Here is a 12,235-nt window from a genome sequence, read left to right on the forward strand (position 1 = left end):
CAAGTGTGACCTGTGTTTTTCGTATACATACAACTGTATAAAAAATTATATTTTAATGAAAAGTTTCAAGTTAAAAAAAAAATCAAGCACATTTGTAGTCACACAAATATTAACTTATGTTTTACTCACTGGGAACTAAAGATGAAGCTTTAAACAACAGCAAAGCACAAAAAAAATGAAATATTAAGACAATAATTCATATAAAGATGCTTTTACAGTTAGTTTTACACCAAAGACTGACACTAAGAGGCTGAACTAAAGTTTGTAGAACTCGGAATAATATCAGATTGACAGTTCAGTTTGGTGTCCACATTAAAAAGTGATATGTTTTGCTTTGGAAAAAATATTTTTCATTTGGTGTACACTTATTTTTAAAATCCATGTGTGTTTTTATTGGATGATATCAGACTGGTAGCCTGAAAAACAAACATTTGTCAAACTTTTCAGTGAAATGACAGTTTTACCACAATTCCAATTCTACTTTTACTCCACCTCCGTAGCAACATCTGCTTGATATCCTGTGTCTTGAAACAATATATGAGAGGATTGACCGCTGCAGGCAGAAGACTGTACAGCAGTATTAGTAAAATACGAACGTCTAGGCTGAAGGAAAATCCCACAGTGTTCGACACGTAGACAAAGCACCTGGGAAGGTAGAAAAGACAGGTGATGAATATTTGTGGCGTGCACGTGGACAGGGTTCTTTTGCGGCCGGCGGCGTTTGTCATTTTTAGAATAACTACAAGAATTGAAATGTAAGAAAACAGGATGAAAGCTAATGGAAGGAGCAGACAAAACATGGCTACACACAGAGAGGAGACGGCGACTACCCGCACCTCCTCGCCACAGGCCTGGCTGGTTATGGAGATGTGGTCACAGTAACACTGAGCAATGACATTTGATTTACAGAACGGTAAAGTCAGAACGTGAAGCACCACGAACACCATCAGGGGCAGAGGTATGAACCAGGCGAAGCCGCAGAGCACAGAGATGATCTGGTTAGTGATGAGGACAGGGTAACGCAGAGGGACACATATGGCAACAAACCGGTCCAGAGCCATCACCAACAGGATGAAGGACGTCACCGACCCCAAGTAATGGACAAAAAACATCTGCGTGAAACAGCCGTAAAATGTTACCACGCTGTCGTCCAACCAGTATTTAGATATGATCTTTGGAAGAGTCACGGTGCCAAAGGTTAGATCGTTCAGTGCCAGGTGACAGAAGACCAGGTAGGTTGGCTTCTGGAGAGACCTCTCACTTAACACAAAGACTAAAATGAAAATATTCCCTATCGCAATTGACATGTAGACGAAAAAGAGCAGAGCTGATACAGGACCGTGGAACTGAGGAGAAAGTCCAGGGAATCCCAGGATGAAGAAGCTCCTCATTCTGGTTACATTGGCAAAAGACATGATTATCTAAGAGTTGGACATTAAACAAGATGCAACAGACATGGAATTACAAAAAAAGAAGAGAATAAGCACACTTTAACACATTCAACAATAAAAACACCAGAGTAGAAAAAGACACAGGATATAAAGTAGATCAAAAATAATCATGTAAAGAGTTTAAAAATGAAATTTTCAGGTGGAAACACAGAGCAGTGAAGCTTTTCCACCTGAACTCTGGACTAAGTCTGTCATTCAGCTTAGCTTTATAAGAGGTCTGATCCACAGAACTCTCACAGGATCAAAACTTAAGTCTTGAGTTTGTTTGTTTTTTTAGTTTCAGGAAGTGAGTTGGAACACAGTAAGGGAGAGGGTATGCTCTGATAACCATCAACAGTGCACTGAGGGTGGCCAGAGTCCAGGCAGTAACACTGAGGATGAGAACAGTGGAGGGTTTGAAGAAGTGAGGATGTCGGAGCGGATGGCAGATGGCCAGGTACCGATCCAAGGCCATGAGGAAAAGTATAAAGGAGTTCACCGACCCCAGGTAGTGAACAAAGAACATCTGAACAAAGCAGCCGTCAAAGGAAATGGTTCCTGAGTGAAACCAGTACTTACTGATGATCTTGGGCAAAGTGGTGGTGCTAAAGAGAATGTCACACGCACTGAGGTTCAGAATGATATAATACATGGGCTTGTGGAGGCGACGGTCGCTCAAGAACAAGAAAAATGACGTTGCATTGCCGATTAACGTTAAAGAATAGACCAGGAAGAGAACAAAGGAGACGAGACCGTAGTACTCCAGATGAAGTCCAGGGAAACCTGTTAGGAAGAATTCAGTCACTGTGGAGCTGTGGTTTCCCTCCGCCATGATGGAACCAAACAGAAATTCTTTAAACACAGTCAGGAGGTTAAGGAAGGAAATACTTCACACCAAATCATTTCACCTACATTTTGTATTTTGCACAATAGCTTCTAATATTTTGTCTTAACCTGTGCTGTTCAAACCGTAAAACTGTTGCTGCTGCAGTTGTAACATAAATCTAAAATGATGAACAAAACCAGTCTCACATATACAGTACAACAACACGTCTTCACATTATCACAGCCATGTTCACCGATTTAAAACGTCTGAGTCCATGAGTCTGCTGATGCTGGAATATAACTCATCCCTTTATTAAATCCTCAGTGGATTAGTGTCAATCAACATCACTGTGTAACATAGTTTTTTATAGTAACGGTTTTTACTATCAATACACAGAGGTAATATATATCAAAATAAATATATTATCAGGCTACTCACAACGTTCTCCCAAAAAATATAGGATTAAAAAAAAACTTTTCAATTCTAAATATATATATTTGGACATATATAAAAACAATTCCAAATTATTTATTTATATAGTTTATTTTTTAATGTGCTTTTGTGTTTTTTTCTCAATGTAAACATACTATTCTTGTCCATAGGAAAACAGTCAATGTCCTGAACAGAGACATGCGTCCTGTAATTGCTAATAGAAAGACTATTTAATTAACCAGGTTAATGGCTCATAAATCCCAAATGGATAAATAACTGTATTCTGACACAACACAATACCCCAGAGGAATGAGTGTGACGTCCCCAGAGTTTAATACTGGCTTCTCAGCCCAGAGCAGGAGCTCCACACCAGGGTGATGAACCAGGAGACCTGTCACTGGACTCACATAGCAAGTAAGGAAGTAAAAGGACGTAAACAACAAATAATAAACTTAGACAAATAAAGTCAAGAAAAATTCTGGCCCGCCGACAAATAAGTTTGAATTACAATCAGAAATATTTTATTGATCGCTGTGATAAAATTAAATTGAAATTTTTGAAAAAATTAGTCAACTCAAGAATCATATCATATGAGTGTATCAACAACAACAGTCTAAGTTCAGGTAAATATGAAACTAAAATGAAAAAATATATATATTAAATCAAATTATGACATATACTCTCAAGAAATAGTCAACAAGCCTATTAAAAAAATAAAAAAGTACATTCACAGAAAAATATTTCATCAATCTGGATCAGTGGTTTGTATCTCTGCTATAAATAAACACAAAAATATACACTGGAGATCAACACTGGAGATCAACCACACAGTCAGTCAGTTTTTTTTAATTATATATAGTATTTTTATTATATATTAAGGAGCAGACTTTTCATTGACCCACTGTTTGTTCAGTTGGTAACAGCTGAAATTTGAAACTTTTGTGAAATGGAGTTTCTGACCAACAGCCGGTGGAAACTTTCTCTCACATCTTTGGCTCTTAAATAATAGATAAGTGGATTGACCATCGGGGGGGAGAGGCTGTACAACATTATTAATCACTATTCGCAAATCTGGGCTGAATTGGATACCAGAGACATTTGCTAAATAAACAAAACATCTGGGTAGGTAGTAGAGAGAGATGATGATCAGCTGGGCGCTGCAGGTGGACAGAGTTTTCAGGCGACCCTGTAAGTCTGCGATTTTCAGCACAGCTGTGATTATGGAGATGTATGAGAAGACGATGAAGGCCAAAGGTCCGAGAAGCACAATCATGGCAGCGATGAACGCAGGGACGGCATACGGTGTCCTGTCAGTGCACGCCAGCAGGGTTATACCAACATGATCACAGTAGCAGTGATTGATTACATTTGACGCACAGTAAGGGAGAGGGTATGCTCTGATAACCATCAACAGTGCACTGAGGGTGGCCAGAGTCCAGGCAGTAACACTGAGGATGAGAACAGTGGAGGGTTTGAAGAAGTGAGGATGTCGGAGCGGATGGCAGATGGCCAGGTACCGATCCAAGGCCATGAGGAAAAGTATAAAGGAGTTCACCGACCCCAGGTAGTGAACAAAGAACATCTGAACAAAGCAGCCGTCAAAGGAAATGGTTCCTGAGTGAAACCAGTACTTACTGATGATCTTGGGCAAAGTGGTGGTGCTAAAGAGAATGTCACACGCACTGAGGTTCAGAATGATATAATACATGGGCTTGTGGAGGCGACGGTCGCTCAAGAACAAGAAAAATGACGTTGCATTGCCGATTAACGTTAAAGAATAGACCAGGAAGAGAACAAAGGAGACGAGACCGTAGTACTCCAGATGAAGTCCAGGGAAACCTGTTAGGAAGAATTCAGTCACTGTGGAGCTGTGGTTTCCCTCCGCCATGATGGAACCAAACAGAAATTCTTTAAACACAGTCAGGAGGTTAAGGAAGGAAATACTTCACACCAAATCATTTCACCTACATTTTGTATTTTGCACAATAGCTTCTAATATTTTGTCTTAACCTGTGCTGTTCAAACCGTAAAACTGTTGCTGCTGCAGTTGTAACATAAATCTAAAATGATGAACAAAACCAGTCTCACATATACAGTACAACAACACGTCTTCACATTATCACAGCCATGTTCACCGATTTAAAACGTCTGAGTCCATGAGTCTGCTGATGCTGGAATATAACCCATCCCTTTATTAAATCCTCAGTGGATTAGTGTCAATCAACATCACTGTGTAACATAGTTTTTTATAGTAACGGTTTTTACTATCAATACACAGAGGTAATATATATCAAAATAAATATATTATCAGGCTACTCACAACGTTCTCCCAAAAAATATAGGATTAAAAAAAAACTTTTCAATTCTAAATATATATATTTGGACATATATAAAAACAATTCCAAATTATTTATTTATATAGTTTATTTTTTAATGTGCTTTTGTGTTTTTTTCTCAATGTAAACATACTATTCTTGTCCATAGGAAAACAGTCAATGTCCTGAACAGAGACATGTGTCCTGTAATTGCTAATAGAAAGACTATTTAATTAACCAGGTTAATGGCTCATAAATCCCAAATGGATAAATAACTGTATTCTGACACAACACAATACCCCAGAGGAATGAGTGTGACGTCCCCAGAGTTTAATACTGGCTTCTCAGCCCAGAGCAGGAGCTCCACACCAGGGTGATGAACCAGGAGACCTCCAAGAACTGATGGTTATTAATTAAAAAACCACTAGAGAGCGCTCACGTACCACTGCTGGTACATGAACCACAGTTTGAGAACCACTGCTCTAGAGGAAGGAAGGAAGGAAGGAACAAAATGATGTTGAATTGTATGAGGCCTTCAGGCACCCCTGATGTTAGTGACAGACGATCTCAGAGAACTGCTCTGTTGGTTTTGGTGTGTGATTCTGTTGTTCTGCTGTGTACTAAGTACCTGAACTTGTCGACCAAGTACTTACAGTTACTGTTACTGTTAGTTAAACTGTTAGTTCTGTTAGTTCAACTTCTAAAAACCTCTTTAACTCACCGACCCACTCCTTACAGGGATGTCCGATATTACCTTTTTGCCAACATTACAGTGTGATACCAAAACCTCCTCAAACTTTTTGCTGTTGTTCACTGTGCACTCGTACAGAGTGACATGTTTGTTTGAGTTTGAATCATCCACTAAAACAAACCAGTTCCAGGAGGACGCTGGATTGAGTCTCCTGCCGATGGTGGTCCCAGGTGTGTGATTAAGGTACGACTGTGCACGTCACAGCTCCTCGGTGAATACTCATCTCAACTGTATTGCAGTGACGCAGTGGAAAAAAACACGTTGTTGTTGATGTAGAAGTTTCTGACCTGTTTGACTGTTAGAACTTTGCTGCAGGTCAGTTGTCTGTTGTACACACTGGAAGTTGTGTTGTGATGAGAGTACAGTTGGATCAACTAAAGTAAAGGAAGTGTACGAAGTAGTAGAGTTGAAGGATGAGGTAAGGATTCACTACTACAAATAAAGCAGCGGTCAAGCGACAACTCCTGTTCGTTGGGTTAAGGCGTTAATTCAAGAAACTGACATGAAGGTCGTTAAGAGATTAATTTAATTTAAATAAATAAATAAATAAACTTAATAATATCTAAACTAATCCATTATTCATCCTAAAATTAATAAATATATAATATAATATAATAATATATAATATATATAATAAATATATCTACGTATATATTTTTACTTCATTTTATATATATATACATTTATAAGAAATAAATTGTATAATATATTAGATAAATAAGATACGTTATCTTCTTTCCTATTAGTTATAGGAATATATATATGTATATATATATATTTCTTATCTTCATATTTTGTTCTAGTATCAATACTTTTTACTACTACACCTCAAAAACTTTTACGTTGTCCTTTCTCTAGATTATCCTTTAGATCAAAGTTTATTATTTTGGACACTAAAAATGACTAAATATTAAAGCAGTAAAAAACAGATCAGTTTGCTGTCACCACACTTTGTATCAATTCTAATTAATAACCATCAGTTCTTGGAGGTCTCCTGGTTCATCACCCTGGTGTGGAGCTCCTGCTCTGGGCTGAGAAGCCAGTATTAAACTCTGGGGACGTCACACTCATTCCTCTGGGGTATTGTGTTGTGTCAGAATACAGTTATTTATCCATTTGGGATTTATGAGCCATTAACCTGGTTAATTAAATAGTCTTTCTATTAGCAATTACAGGACGCATGTCTCTGTTCAGGACATTGACTGTTTTCCTATGGACAAGAATAGTATGTTTACGTTATCAGATATTTACATAATACATTTTAATGTTTAAATCAGTGGTGTCAAACTTCAGGTCAGAGGGTCGATCACAACCCCATTTTGATTTCACCGTATATCACTGAGAGGAAACACTGGTACTGTAGAAACCACCCTGAATATTAGCTACATGTTCAAACTGGGGAATGCGATATTTTTCAATTTTTGAGTACAGTATACTTTTTTATTTTACATTGAGCATAGAGCTCCTTTTTTATTCAGCTATTGTTCGTGCTGAACAGGCAGATAAAAGACACTTTTCTATTTTTATTTTATGAATTTATAGTTCTGGTTCAACATAATTTACTCATAACTAAATAATGTTCAGTTCCACCAGAGCCAGGAAACTCAGTTCTGAACACAGATCACTGTCGTCTGCATAGAGGATGATTATGTGAAAATGGAATATCGATCCAAGCCAAGCCATGGTCAAGGATTTGCAGCGCAGCAGGGCCAAAGGTCAGGAAAAATGACAGAGTGAACTGTTAGCACAGTCCACTTTTCAAAACAGGACCTAAATGAAAACATACACTACTTCTTATCTATAAGACTTAATTTTTCAAATGAAATTAAATGAAGAGTAGTATCCATTCATGTATTTATCATTTCAGTCACACAGCAACAGTTATATTGAAAACTAAGAATATTTGTTTTGATGAATTACCTAATTTCTTCAACCATGTAGTATAATTACATCTGCACATAATGCTAGAACATAGCATTCAAATGACAACTCTCTGCTTTCACCTGCTGGATCATATTTGTTATGCATGTTGTCGTCGGAATGTACATTACGAAAATATGACGAAAATATAAAAAGTAAAATACTTGTGATTCAACTTTACGATTTATTTTCCCTTTAAATATTTTTTCTTTTTTTATTTAATATAAGATTAATAACACAGGGATTTTTGTGTGTAAATACTTGGATGGAAATGTTTCATGGGGCATTGATGAATTATGTTACAATATTATATATTATTATATTAAAAAGTATATCAGGATTTTTATGCTTACAAACATTCAATATGTTGCCTGGAAGATTTACTTTATTTTTACTTTAAATGGCGTTAAATATCAAGGACGACATCTGGTGGAGCACAAGGAAAATAGCAGTCAGACATAGAAAGAAAAAGCACATACTAACTCAACCAGCGTGACAAAAGTGAATATTTAAATTAACCATTGCGTCGATAAATATTGCAAAAAAAAAAAGAAAGAAAGAAAGAAAAGAAAAGAAAAGAAAACGACCAATAAAATATTTGTTTACTTGCAAAATATGGGATAGGCCCATGTGAGGAGACAATTCACCAAATAGTAACCTGAGGGTCAACCTACATTTTTATGGGGGTTTCTATTGTTTTGTCTTTTTTAGGAAACTCTCTAGTTTCCATCAGGAGTCGATTGCGATGCAAAATAATTTTATCACAGCGATCAATAAAATATTTCTGATTGTAATTCAAACTTATTTGTCGGCGGGCCAGAATTTTTCTTGACTTTATTTGTCTAAGTTTATTATTTGTTGTTTACGTCCTTTTACTTCATTACTTGCTATGTGAGTCCAGTGGCAGACCGTTTGGCTGGGCCAGATTCAGCCCGCGGGCCAGCAGTTTGTGATCACTGTCCTAAAGTAAAAAAACTCCAAAAAAGAAACACACAAATTATTTTATGATCTTTTGGAGTTTGACTTACATGCAACGTAGAAGGACTGTAACAGGGAAGTTAAAATATTATATATAAATATTAATACTGCAGAGAACACAGTGGTAGTACATCCAGTAGTATTCATTACCTCCAAAGTAAAAGTTGTGACAATAAAAAAAATCAATAAAAATAATTTATTAAAATGATTTGCTGAGGCCTAGCAGAGAGTATTACTATCATTAGTAATATTCTATATTATTAGTAATATTCTAGATACTAGTGTAAGACCAAGTAAAGTATTGGAGCAGGCACGTTCTTCAAAGTATTTTCGCGACAGTTCACTCTTTCTCGTCTGTTTCTCAGTTTGACAAGTGTGTCACTGCTGCAAATGCTTCAAAACAAACACACTGTTTACTGTGTCACCTGAACCCTGGGGGGTTCATTACACACTCCTGAGGAGACGCCACGTCTTTCCTGACAACACCTCACAAACAAAGAAGTCATTAAGCTAATGAGCAGAGCCGAAGACAGAAACATTATCGTGATGTTTTTGGAAAATATGACACAGGAGAATGATGACATCCTCTCACGCCCATCACTGAAAACAAAGTAAAGAAACTTCTGCAGAAATATTTGATTGAGTTTATACAAAATATAAAACATTTCACTTTTATTGATTCAGTTTTTTTTTCATTAAGGAAACAAATAGTAGTAAATGTATCTGCATTGATCCAGAGCTCAGCAGTTATACAGATGTCTACACCAAACTAAATGTACAAACAACCTCAGTAATATACAATGTATAGACAATGGAAAACTACAAATATCAAACAAAGGTTTTTGGAGTAGCACAGTTTCCCAGTCGTTGTCTTTCTTTTCCTGTCTGGTTTTTAACAGCGAGTACATGTTTGTGAGCAGCCTTTGGGTAGTACTAATACTTCAGCACAACTGTCTAGACTAAAACTCTTTTACTACATACAATCAGATCTATTTGTATTTTTATGTCGTTTGTGAATTTTAGAATTCACTATTCTATTTTGAATATTGATTGTTTTGAATCCTTTTTGAATCTATTTAGGATTAATTGTCAAAAGAAAATAAACCATTGACATGACTATTTTTTAATGAATTGGAACAAAACATTATGATGAATAAGATATATGATATGGTTTGTGTTTTTTAAGGGACACAATTAAAAATATTTATATTAATAATAATAATAACATTATTATTATTATTATTATTATTATTATTATTATTTTATTTTTTTATTATTTTTATGGGTGGAGAATAAAGGCTGCATTAAATAGCCTCTGTTATTATTACAACATTCCACTTTATATTCAGGTGCAGAACTTATTTTTTGACAATTACTGAAACCAAAAAACAAACAATTCAATAATTAATGTCACCTGTGATCATTATTTCAACCAGTCTTTTAGACCACAGTGTTCTCCATAAGGTACAGGGGAGTGAGGCAGGAACGACTGGATTGGAGAAAAGTGCAAAATAAATGATTAAGGAGTATTTTTTATAAAGGTTTTGTTTATTAGAAATTAGAAATCCCAAATTATTACCATAACAAAAGATTAATGTCATCATTTGGCCACAGGGTTTAATATATTTTCCAATATACACCAGGATATAAGCATTTGTTTAAATTCAACATCTATCTATCTTCTTGTTAAAATAAAATAAAATACAGGACAGGAAGAAGAACAAATGACCAGACCGTTTACTGTGTGCCTTTAGTGCTCTCTGGTGGGCTTAATTTCGTTTTGAATAAATTTCACTATGCTTAAAACTATCATTACAGACCTTTATTTTTATTTTATTTAATCATTGTAAAACCGGAATCACAACAGTTTTTTATTGGTTTTATTATTATTTTTCATTCATCCTTCAAACCTTGAACAGTTTCCAAAAGAAAGGGACACAACATGTGTGTTTCAATACTTACATATTTCTAACATATTTCTTAGAGGTTGTTTCTCTGCTTTTTGCAGTGATGTTTCCATATTTGGTACTTACATTCTCACAACTTTTTGTTTTATTGTTTCACACCTGCAGTTAAAAACAGTAAGTGAACAGTTTCTGGTGGACAGGCTTCAGTAGAAGTTCAGTGTTGCAACAACAGATACAGTGATGTTAAAGTAAGGCAACAGTACTCGTTGATATACTGCGTTGGTAAGTTTGACTGCAGTGCAGATAATAAGCCTCAACCTGAGTTGATTTATGAGCAGGAAGTGATGTCAATGATCGTTTTCATACTTACAGCGTCACAATATAACTGTAAACATGTACATGTTGTTCTATTACCCACACACCTACTACACATTTATCCATATATTTATAAAAGCTCTCTGCTCATTGGCTCAGACTAAAACTATTTACACGGCAGAACTTTTCTCCTCACAAACTGCAGCAGTTTCTCCCTGATTTCTTTGGTTTTCAGTCCATAGATGATTGGGTTCAGAGTTGGTGGAAAAATTAACGTGGACAAACCGAACAATTTCCTCAGCTGAGGTGAAATGTCCCTTATTCTGTACGATATGATGGTGAAAAGGCCCAGACACTCCAGCATGAGGAATACGATCAGGTGAGTGGCGCAGGTCTGCATGGCTTTGGCTTTGGTGTCTGAACGTTTGGACCTGAAGCAGGTGACGAGGATCCAAAGATACGTGTACAGGATCATCCCAATGGCGATTGTTTGTGAAACGGCACTGATGAGGAGTCCGTAGATGTTGTTGACGGCCGTGCTGGCACAGACCAGCGACAGCAGAGAGGGATTGTCACAGTAGACCTGTGTGATCCTCGAACGACAGCGAGGTAAGCGCAGGAGCAGGATGAAGAGTACGCCTATTAGGATCAAACTGGACAGCCACACGGCCGTGACTGTTCTCATGATGTAAGCAGGGGTCATGACGGTGTTGTACTTTAGGGGATGGCAAATGGCTATGTATCTATCATAGGCCATAGCAGTGAGAATAACTGTGGCCCCCGCTGCGTAAATGTGGATGAAGAAAGCCTGGGTGACACAGGCGGGGAACTCTATCATCCTGCTGTTGGCCAGGATTTCTCTCAGCATCTGTGGGAAAAGGGCCGAGGAACCAATGAGGTCGTTGATGGGCAGGTTGAGCAGCAGCAGGTGCATGGGCTGGTGCAGAGATTTGTTCAGCACAATGGTGATGATCAGAGTGAGGTTACAGAACAGTATGACCATGTAGCTGAGAGCGGCGAACAGGAAGACCACGGCCACGTTCTCTGGCATGAAGTCGAATTGAACCTCCACATAAGAGGAGACGTTGTACAAGTGGTCCATCTTGGGACGCTGGGGGAGAGACACAAGGACCAGGTCGACAAAAAAGATGAGTTTTCATGGTCACGAGACTAAACAAGAACAAATGTCAAAATCACATAAACTGTTGTTAAATGAAGCATTTCCCCCCCTGATGTTTACAGTTCAAATCTGTACATCACTCATCACTGCTGTGAATGTTACTGTTAGTCGTTACCTCCTCCTGCGGATGCGGACACACACCAGCAGAGACACAGACCTTTGGCTGTTGTTATGTAGACCT

General features: G+C 37.2%; 3 protein-coding genes across 3 annotated transcripts; all 3 read right to left on the bottom strand.

Moving 5' to 3' along the window:
- Positions 1-213: 213 nt before the first annotated feature.
- Positions 214-2,429, bottom strand: LOC103378009 (olfactory receptor 51E1-like). Its single transcript, XM_017031870.2, is given in 2 exon segments — positions 214-1,488; positions 1,700-2,429. Coding segments are annotated over 2 exon segments (1,608 nt in total). The 5' UTR covers positions 2,263-2,429; the 3' UTR covers positions 214-443.
- A 1,168-nt stretch (positions 2,430-3,597) lies between these two features.
- On the bottom strand, positions 3,598-4,865 carry LOC103378008 (olfactory receptor 2AT4-like). The gene is given in 2 exon segments (XM_008309040.3): positions 3,598-3,738; positions 3,740-4,865. Coding segments are annotated over 2 exon segments (978 nt in total). The 5' UTR covers positions 4,577-4,865.
- A 5,432-nt stretch (positions 4,866-10,297) lies between these two features.
- On the bottom strand, positions 10,298-12,202 carry LOC103378007 (olfactory receptor 52B2-like). The gene has a single exon (XM_008309039.2). It carries the CDS (start codon positions 11,974-11,976, stop codon positions 11,041-11,043), a length of 936 nt encoding a protein of 311 aa, XP_008307261.1. The 5' UTR covers positions 11,977-12,202; the 3' UTR covers positions 10,298-11,040.
- Positions 12,203-12,235: the final 33 nt, after the last annotated feature.

This window comes from Cynoglossus semilaevis, chromosome 4 (genome assembly GCF_000523025.1).
Source record: "Cynoglossus semilaevis isolate Cse_v1.0 chromosome 4, Cse_v1.0, whole genome shotgun sequence".
NCBI lineage: Eukaryota > Metazoa > Chordata > Actinopteri > Pleuronectiformes > Cynoglossidae > Cynoglossus > Cynoglossus semilaevis.

What these genes read in the sequence shown, in the direction of transcription:
- LOC103378007 (XM_008309039.2), bottom strand. Translation starts at nt 11,976, where the DNA reads ATGGACCACTTGTACAACGTCTCCTCTTATGTGGAGGTTCAATTCGAC.